Below are 11,012 nucleotides of genomic sequence, written 5' to 3' on the forward strand. Positions count from 1 at the left end.
TTCTATATCCTAAATTAATATTGACTTAATTGAATTTTAAATTATTTCATACAAAAGATTAGAGTAGAGCATAACTAAAACAATGACGCAGAACCATATACTGAATGAGGCTAAACAGACACGATGACACCAACATAAAACTTAACTACAACAACTGAAGAAAAAATAAAGCAAAATAGGGGATGCTAATATATCCTAAATACCTACAAAGCATTACACAGATACACAGAAGCCTCTCCCCAAATTAAAACCACCTAGGAATCAGTATAACAAAGCAAAGGTTCTAAGAGAAGCAAGGTTAAACCAAATCACACTATAAACATGTATGCAACCTGAAGAAAGTGCTACACAATCAGAGATTCTTCGAACTCGATCCACCCGCTGAAAAAATAAGAGTAGATCGAGCACCATATCACTCTAATCATCAACAACCTCCATCCAAATTTTCGTTCATTCATAGCAGGTTAAGGAAAATCAAGTCGTAAAATTTTCCGTAAGTCACTCGTGGCGCAGTTCGTGGCCGCGAACTTCTTAGTGATAAAAATTGGTAACGGAACGGAGTTTGGGGGCGGCGACGTTACCATCAACGAGTAACCCGCATACAAGCCCTCCACTTTCTCCGTCGAAGGTGAAGTCAAGCTTTTCTCCATGATCTTCGTCTCGGTAGTTACCTCCTTCTCGACGGTTTCCGTCGGCGGTTGTAGATCCGGCGTCGTTTGAGAAAGTAGCTCGCCTCTTTTGAGGATTTTGACCTGGCCCATGACGAGCTTCTGCGGCTGGTGTTTCTGAGGCCTGGCGGGTTGGGCCGGGCCACGGGCGTCTCGTGGGACTGGATCGGCCCGCTTCTTGCGGCTTCGGGAACTCCGCTGGAACTTAGGGTTAGGGTTAGGGAGTTTCATGTTGGAAAAGTTTGGGGCTATGGCTTGGTAGTGGTTCGGTGGTTTGTTTGCGAGAAAATCCTGTGGATGAAGAACTGCAACGTCCATCTGGAAGAACAATTGAACCGAAGCAAGATTTCTTGCAGAAGAAAATGAACGGTCAAGGGAGAAGATAAGAATACAGATGGGAGAAGATTGAAGAAGAAAGAAGAAGAGAGTAGTTGAAAATTGAACGAGTGAAGAGATGAGAGGGTAAAAGGTTTTTATTTAAGCGGAGGCGGCTTAGGGTTAGAAGTGGAAAAGAAGAAGAGTGGTGCTTTGAAGTTATTATAGAAACACCCTCACTCTCCCCCGTGCAGCGTTGGAGCCACGTATTTTTGTTGAGTCATGGACGCGGTATTCTTTATTTGCTTGTATGGCGCGTGCGGATTGGGTTGGGGATTTGGGAGGTCAAGGAAGACATGTTCAAATAAAAAATAATAATTAACCTTTTCTGGGTATTCCAAACGCATCCACGCATCGGGTTGAGGGTGTAAAATTAGAAAAAAATAAAAGAGGGATATTAATCGACGCGTATGTTTTTCCTAATGTTTAAATATTGTTTAATTTGTGTTACAGAACGTGGTACACGTGGCAGACGATGAGAGGGTAACAGAGACTGTAGTGATGCAACGTGAGGTAACCGACGTCGGTTTAAGGTGGCCGGTGGTTTCCTTGGATTGGGCCCCAAGCTACCTTGTTTCTATCAGTTTCTTCCTTAAAAAGTAATATTTAAGATGATTAAAACATATCAGAAATTTTATTAAAGATTATTTTCTAAATTAAAAAATTTCTATATATGACGCACTCGGGTTGGATTGATTTTTATTTATCTATATGAATTGAAACAATTTGGAATATAATTCCGGATTTAGAAGTATATTTATAATCAAAATTTATATTAAAAATTATATATTCTCAAATACACAATTCATAATGTATTTAAAAAGATATTTTAAATTATATAATTAAAATATAATTTTATTTTTTAAATATATTTTGAAATGACTATTCTATAAACTATTATAAGATTTTAACCCACCTTCCAATTAAAATTTGAAATACATAAAAAAATACATTTGAATTGAAAATTTTAAAGATAAATTGTAAAAAGTTGAATTCAGAATTTGTCACTTTTAATAACTTGAAATTTATTTTAGTATAATTTTTATTATTTAAATTTAAATTTATATCGTATTTATTTTTAAGAATAAAATTATAATTTTATAATTTTATTTTTTAATATTTTTTTAATCTATCATACCTATCAAATCATATATAAAAATTCACAAATTTTCATCTCATTTTTTCTTAAATTTTATGATATTTTCCTTAATTCAAACAATACTATTTCATTTACTTACTTTCTTTCAAATCTTCACCATTCCAAACACACAAATTACGATGTAGGAGATTCATTTTGATGGTCATGAGAAAAAAATTCCACTTATTCGAAACTACTATATCTAAAAATAAAATTAGGTGTGCAAATCAATTTGTACGGATTTAAATTATTTGGATAAACATATTTGGATTAAAGTGGGTTCAAACGATTGTTGGATAAGAAATTTAAATTAAAAAAAAAAAAACTATGGATACACGATCTATACATGGATTTAAGTATAAAATTAAAACTGGCATCAGATCCAATTAGAAGTCCAATAAGATTTAGAAGAATTGTTGAAATTTTACTTTTTGAGTTGAATGAGATTTTGTTTATGCCACGAACTTTCCAACGTTCTTACTTCTAATAAAATGTATTGTTTATTTTATCTTTGTCTTTAAAAATAAAATTTAAAATTTATTTTATCCTTATTTTTAAAAATACAATTTGGAAAATCTTTATTTTAAATATTTTATATTCTATCTATATGTAGTTTGAACATTAAAAAATAAATCAAGTAGTTTTAAGAAATATTATAATTAAGTAAAATAAAAATAATAATAAAAGTAAATGGTAAAAAGAAAAAAGTTAATATGTGCGTGTTAAAGCATTATTTTTTTGAAAAAAATAGAGAACGGAAAAAAAAAATACAAGGAGATTTAAAAGAATAACCATGCATTTAAATGGACATGTGATGAATTCTTATAAATATGGTAAATATGTATGAATGTAATAGGAATGTATAAAACAAAGAAGAGAAAGTAAGTTAGTGAAAATAAAAAGGAAAGAAAGAGATAATACAAAGAAGATAAGACGTTTATCTATCTATGAAAGAAATATTTGCATTAATTATAATAATTGTAAAAGGAAGGATAAAGCCACAGATAATAAGAAAGAAATGAAGAAATGGTGAAAACAAAAGAAATAAAGTAAAAGAAAGAGAGAAAGAAAAAAGGAGAAGTTTAATTCTTTTTATGGGCGAGAAGTTGAAATAAGATAACAGAAGAAATTTGAGTGTGTCCCTCGAATCAATAAGATAATTAATAAGATATCAGAAGAAATTTTAACCTTATAAAAATAACAAAAAATAAAATTAAACTATTTTTATATTAATCTTAATAAACTCAGGTTATATTTATATTTTATTTATTTTAAATTATATATTATTCTATTTATTTATGATTAATTGTTATTTTTTTATTTATTTGTGTTTATATTATTTAATTTATCTTTAATTATACATCACTCATATCTATTTATTTAATTTAATTTAATTTAATCGACGTTCATGTCTTATTTATTTATTTGATCTCTTACGTACCCATCCTATCTAAATATTTCTTTTAACTTATCTTTATACACTAAACTCGTTTATTTATATTTTTTAATTTATTTATGGTTATATATTGGTTGTGTTGATTTGTTTTATTTAATTTATTTTCAGTTAATCATTTTTATTTATTTTAGTAATTTATATCTTAAGTTATTATTACCCTCATATGGCATTTTTACTATTATAAATAGTATAAACATATGTAAATGTGTATTTTTTTCTATTGTGGATAATCAATGTAATTTAAAACAAAACTGAATTTAAATAAATAGTGTTTCAAATGATGAAATGATAAGATTATCATCTTAATTTAAAAAATAAATAAATTTAAATTAGCTGATATTTAGAAGTTGAAAAGAGTATTATTATTTTTGGGACAAATATGTTTTTTCTCCCTGAAGTTTGAACTCAATTTGAAAATGGTATCTTGTTGAAACTTAAAGTTGTCAAAACGAGTAACGCAGCCCGACCCCGCTCGACCCACCAGGGATTGATCACTTACCCGACCCGGTCCACCACGAGTTAGTGGGTTAAACGAGTTGACTCACAGACTCACTTAATTAAAAAATAATAATTTTTTTTCAGTTAAAACTAAATTATAATAATAAAAATTAAAATCTAAATAAACTTCAATACAATTTTAATACAAACTAAAATCATAAAAATACAAAATTATCTATGTGCTGGCTAAAAAAACAACCTAACTTGACCTAAACACTTGTATAATCATTTATTTGCGGGTTTGTGAGCCAATCCAACTTACGAGTTTAATCCGGGTGAGTCGGGTTCTAAGTGAGCTGAATAAAAAATCAACCTGTATTGAAATTTAAAAAAAAAAATTTCAACTCAACCCGGCCCGAACCCATGGTGGGCCAGATTATCTCGCGGGTTCCAACCCATTTTTACAGCTCTATGATAAATGTTTGGTCATTGCATATTCAAAATCATTGTTAATATATAATAATAATACAACAATTAATAATAATAACATTATATAATTATTAGTGAAAACACATGTGATGTCACGCCTCTATGTTCATATTTTTTTTTATAATTTTTATAGAATTTTGAGTTATTATCAATGAGAAATATATAATTATTTTTAAAATAATTATTAAATATAAAATTAGAAAAAAAAAGTATATACAGAACAAGAGATTTAAAATAATTGTTGAGACAAAAGAGGTCAAAGGTAAAATTATTTATAAAATAATTAATTTTAAAAAAATAACTAATGATAAAACTAGAATAAATAAATGTAAACACAATAAAAAATATCCTCCTTATATATTGTTATAAATAATAATATTATTATATATTAATAATAATTAATAATATTAATATTAATATATTAATAATAATATTAATAATTATATATCAGTAATATAATGATATTATTAATAATATTAATAATAAATAATAACATTATTAATTATTATTTATATTATTATTGATATTACATAATTATTATTAATATTAATATTAATAATAGTTATAATATTATTTATTTTAATATTATTAGTAATTATATATAATAATAATAATTATTATTATTATTATTAATAATATATAATAATACTAGTAATGATTATATATTATTATTATTAGTAATAGTATTATTATTATTATATAGTTATTATTCAATGTGTAAGGACCAAACATTTATAAATTTCAACCAACCCTCTTCAAATTAGATTCAAACTTCAGGATTAAAAACATTTTTGTTTAATGTTCGTCAAAAACGTTGGTTGGACCGACACTAGTTTCTTTTTTTTATAAAAAATATTAATAATATGTGGCACGTTGTTTATTATTTTTAACACCGTATAAAAATAGGAATTAAAAATAATAATTTTGAAAATGCAGGACCAAACAATGATCAAATTTCGACCAGGAACTATTTTCAAATTTAAATTTAACTTCAGCAGCAAAAATATATTTTTTTCCTTATTTTTATATTTAAAAAACTATAATTATTTTAATTTAATATACCGATTACTTAAAAGACGAAATTTAAAAGAAAAGAAAAAGGAAAATATCGGTTATACATAAGTATAAATAATATATACGAACTCTTAGCACGCTAATCACAAGGCCGAGGTCGAAATGCCGTACATTTTTTTTTCTCAAAGCAGGCCGTAATCAGTGACCCAACTACAAAAAAAAAAAACCACATTGGTGTTTGGTTAGAAGCAGGGCCCTAAAATAAAGCCGAGTATCAACTTTTCCTAGTATCATCATTACTTTTTCATCTGCTATTTATTGTATATAACGAGTGTTTAAGCATTTATAATGGAATTATTAGATAACAAATACAGTTATTAGGTAGCAAAACTTTTATATTCAATGAAATGAGTGTTAAGCATTTTGATTGGTCATTAATAAAAATAATCATAATTGAAGACGTGAGGTGAGACTAATACACTCGTCATGGGTGTTCTAGGATATCACGAGGTGTGTGTGTGTCTGAGTGTTACCTATTATTATTGATTAAAAAATCTAAACAATATATTAATATAATCACATTTTAAAAATAATTTTAGATTTTTCTGACAGCATGTTTTATAGATCTAATCCTCACAAAACAGATAATTTATTATATAAAAAAAGTTGAAAAGTGCCAGGTTGTTATGTTGACGGTTACAGATGCATAATAATTGTTATGGTTTGTTAATACATGAATAATGCATTGAGTGTTTCGTTGTATTGTGTATAGCACCGCCATAGTAATATGGTGGAACGTCTTAATAAATGGGTTACGATAATTTAAAGCGATATAACTAACTAATTATAATGCATCGTTTTCCCCTCATTTCTTTCTTTTAATTAATCTCTTTCTTTTCATTTCATTTATTTTCAATTCTTTCTCAACACAACAAGTGGCGTCTTAATCCCCCGTTAATTAAGCAACTGATGAAGACAAACGTGAAGTCCCGTTGATTAAGCAAATCTATATTCACATTTTTCCTCTTCTTATAAATACAAACACGCACTATTTTACTATTATTTTTTTATTTCCTTTCAAACTACGTTAATTCTTGTTGAAATAACTTGTTCTCGAAACAATTTTTAAACTACCACCCCTCAAATTCAACTATCACGTATTAACACTGAATTTATAATCTTGTAATTAAAAGTTATAATATCAAATTGCTATCGTTTAATAAATGTGATTATATTGTAAGTTAAATACAATCAATCATAAAGCGACCTTTGAAAAGAAACAATCAAATATTTTGTCAAATGTTAATTGATTATGAAATATAACATTATATTTAAATATAATAACCTATTTTGTTTGGTTCAAATTAGTTTTTGATTTTCAATTTTCAATCAGAATCAAATTGTTTTTGTTGAGAAAATAGTAGATTTAAAAATTATTTGAAACATCAATTCGGTCAATTTTTTTTTTTTGTAAGTTGTTTTCGTTGATTTGATGTTGATATACTTCTACTTTCTTTCATTTTAGTAAGCACATAACATTGTAGCATGACTCATTCATTCTCAAATTGACTAATTTAAAACCACTCAAATTTATATTTAAGAAATTCAATACATGAATGTTTAATTAATTCAAAACTATGATAAGATCCAAACCAAATTCTCATTAATGTTTAATCATTGATACTATTAGTAACCAAATACTTTTATAAATTAAGTTACCTACCCTTACATAGGTTAACTTGTATGTAGAAAGTGCATCTTTAACACCTTATAAGAAAAGCGCCTCTATTTATCCAGATCACAATATATTTTAGAGAACTAAAAATATATTCAATTATTTTATAAACATTCAAAGAACCATGTATTCTCAATTAAACTTTATTTATCACAATGTGAATTTCATTAAGATAATCTAACATGGAAAATTAAAAATTAGATTGTACAAAAAGAAGAAAACTAAACAACAACAAAAAGTAGTTAAAAAATAAACAAAAATTATGTCCATCATTAGAACGATTAAAAAATATTTTTATGCCAATTTTCTTTTTTATATCAAGACTAAAAATATATTTGTCTATCACTATATTTAGTTAATAAATATGTATTTATTGGTTGTTTTTAAATTAAAAATATTATTTTTACTTTCGTACTCATAATTATTTCATTTAATATCAATATAGTTCGTGGGGGTAAAGTTAAAATTTTGAGTAAAAGTAACATTAAAAATAATTATGAAATTACATTTTCATATTTAATGAATTTACATTATTATGAAGACTTTTTTTTTTAGGAATTTTAATTGTCAAATATTTTTTAAATAAATGATTATTTTTTACAAAATTTTTTGTGGTGTTTTTGTGCAAAATAATAGTAATTTTTGCCAATTATTATCTATAACAAAATTTATATGTGTTTAAAAAAATAAAAAGAAAATTAAAAAGAATGCTTGTTTTTTTTAAGTGTTAAGCGTTGTCTGTATAAAAAACATGGGTTAAATATGTTTTTGGTCCCTTAACTTTTAGTGAATTTTGAAATTAATCCATTTTGAAACTTTGGATCAATTTAGTCCTTCATCTTTCGAAATATGTGGATTTAGTCATTTTAATCAAATTTTGTTTGGGTTATTTGACATTTCGTATGCATTTCAAGATTGTATTTCAGTTGTTTATACGGTTTGACACATTTTTGCTTTAATGTTAAGTCAAATACTATTATGAATAACAAAATTTGATTAAAAGGACTAAATCCGTATTTCGAAAAATGAAGGACTAAATTGGTTCAAAGTTTCGAAATGGACTAATTCCAAAATTTACTGAAAGATCAGAGACCAAAAACATATGCAAAATGAAAAAAAATTTCAGTTACTTGCCACCGTTGAACTAATATATTTTTAACCACCGACCATACATTAAAAGGTTGTAAGTTTTTAATAAATATTTCCTTATTTTCTTTTAACCAAGCTCAATTGAAACTAAAGTTTCAGAACGTGATTTTCATATTAATTAATACGTTAAATATGAATTAAAAAAACAAAGTTTATATTAAACACCTACTAAAATTCAAATATTGAAAAATGACTTTAAAGTAGTGATTAATACAAAATTAATTATTTTACCATACACAAGAAGATAACAAATGATTTTTTTAGGCTGTTAGTTTATGCCAATTAAACTCTTCCTTAGATCTAATTAAACACATTTTCTATTTTCATTGAAAAGGTAGATTAAGGGTTCCAGACGTATACTTTTTTTGTCAACATTTGATGCGTATAATTTCTTCGATTGTGACATACTAGCTAACCTTTGCCTTTCCAATTATCATGCACAGTGAAAAATCGCGTTCATAATAATGATATATCTAAAAGTAAAATATGATATGAATATAAAATATGTACATTAAAATATAATATCTTTAAATATTATTATACTTATATTGACAAGGAAAGTTATTCAAAATGTAAAATAAAAGCAAAAACATTAATATGTTACAATAATTTACTCTAATTAAATGAACATAAGTTATTATTTATGATTGATGATTTTATTTATTACTTCTATTTTTAATATTTCCTTAACGTGGTTAGTTAGCAAATTTCAAAACCATCATTTACCTAACAAATGTAACATGTGAAGAGTGTTATTTTTGTATCAATATTCCAATTCAAACCATTCTCATCTGTTGCCACTAATCTTTAACTCTACCCACGTTTTCAGTTTTTTTTCTTTTTCAGTACACTATTTTCCTTCTTAGATGATATATATTGTTAAAAGACATTTATAATTAGAAAATTTGCACCGAAAAGCAAATGTTATTCGAGAATATGGATTATTATTATTATTAGAATGAGAATTATTCTCTCCATCGTCTTTCACTGTTTCTTACTAATATATTCAAGAAGAACAAGAATTCTCCAAAATTGACTTTTTTATAAGTGGACTCGTGATAGTTACTAAAATATTATGAATTGTATGAAATGAAGGAACGATTTTGTTCTTCATATTAAGGTACCGATGTTATATTATTATATCATTACTCTTTCATTTAGAAACAAGTGTTTGACTTTAAAGGCAAAAACGTTGAAACTACAGGAGATTGAACAATACTTACTACCTAACAGCTTTTGCAACTTATCACAAAAGTTATTGTAATGTAACATTAATAATTGTTTCAAAGTAAATTTTAAGGATAATTCAATCTTACCAAATTAAATTGTGAAAATATGTTTGCGTTTATTTATATATTGTAATTTGATTTTATCTTTAGTTGATGTAGGGCTTCTAACACATCTCTCTCACGTCGAGATATATACATCTCGTATGTGAGACTAAACATTAATAGGTGGTCCGATGGTAGTTTGATAATAAGTGAAATAATATGTTCAACAAATTTCGCTACTACAGATTCTAACAATAACTATGATACTGTGTTAAGTGAATTTTAATAAGAAGTGAATTGTAAGTTTAACTTAATTCCAAAAAACCAACATATAAAGTAAGATTTACACCCACTTATATACTTTAAAATGACCTTATATCGATAAAAAGAATTTAACCATGATTTGTGAACGATTTGTACATGAAACATAAAAAATGAAGAAGTTACCTTTTTTTTAAGGATAATTAATTAATATAATTTTAGAATATTTGTTTCATATGAAACAATATTTATTCTTGGGTTAATATTTTTACATAAATATGTAACTTTTTGTTTGTAGTTTTGGAAATATTACTTCCAAGTTTCTCTTATAGTTTGTCTATCACAGACTTATAATTAACAAGCAATTATATTTTTGTCGTGGGGTAGGCCAATAACTTTTTTGGTATGAAGAATTTGAAAGTGATATTTCTTTGTTAAAGAGTAATTTTTATTTGTTTTTATTATAGACAAAAATTTGTTTGTGCACGTGAGATGTGGTTAATTACCTTAATATAGTTTGTGAAAATAATTATTATTTGTGTCATGAGATATCTAAGATTGAATATTTTTTCTAGACTATAGTCTCAGTTTAGAATTATTCATATTATGTGTATTTTTTTTTCTAGCCTTGATAATATCATAAATTATAGTATTGATGATTATAAGTTTTTCACTGTATTAGAAAATGTAATGATACTATTTGGAATTTTGGTTCAAATGGAACAAAATTCATGATTGATTGTGTCACTAGTTAGTTACATGCTGTTTTGAGAACACTGAGGCATCATTTTTGGATTAGAGTTTATGTTGTGGAGATTATTGATTATGTGACTTTGAGATTGAAAAACTCTTGATAGATATTCATTTAAGAATATAAATTGAAAAATTATGAAATAAAACATTGATTTGGGACGGAGAAATTTTGTGTAAAGTTAATTATGGATTCAACTAATCTTTTTCACTTGATAATAATGTCTACTATGAGGGTGTAATGTGATTGTTAAACCAATAACTAACG

The 11,012-nt window shown here is 25.9% G+C and overlaps 1 protein-coding gene across 1 annotated transcript; it reads right to left on the minus strand.

Moving 5' to 3' along the window:
* Positions 1 to 1,162, minus strand: LOC114164323 (uncharacterized). Its single transcript, XM_028048958.2, has one exon. The coding sequence runs from the start codon at positions 984 to 986 to the stop codon at positions 465 to 467; it is 522 nt and encodes a 173-aa protein (XP_027904759.1). The 5' UTR covers positions 987 to 1,162; the 3' UTR covers positions 1 to 464.
* Between the last annotated feature and the right edge of the window lie 9,850 nt (positions 1,163 to 11,012).

Source organism: Vigna unguiculata, chromosome 9 (assembly GCF_037176805.1).
Source record: "Vigna unguiculata cultivar grain cowpea cultivar isolate G323 ecotype 2 chromosome 9, ASM3717680v1, whole genome shotgun sequence".
NCBI classification, from domain to species: domain Eukaryota; kingdom Viridiplantae; phylum Streptophyta; class Magnoliopsida; order Fabales; family Fabaceae; genus Vigna; species Vigna unguiculata.

Excerpts from the sequence above, each read along its gene's own strand:
- LOC114164323 (XM_028048958.2), bottom strand. The coding sequence starts at position 986 with ATGGACGTTGCAGTTCTTCATCCACAGGATTTTCTCGCAAACAAACCA.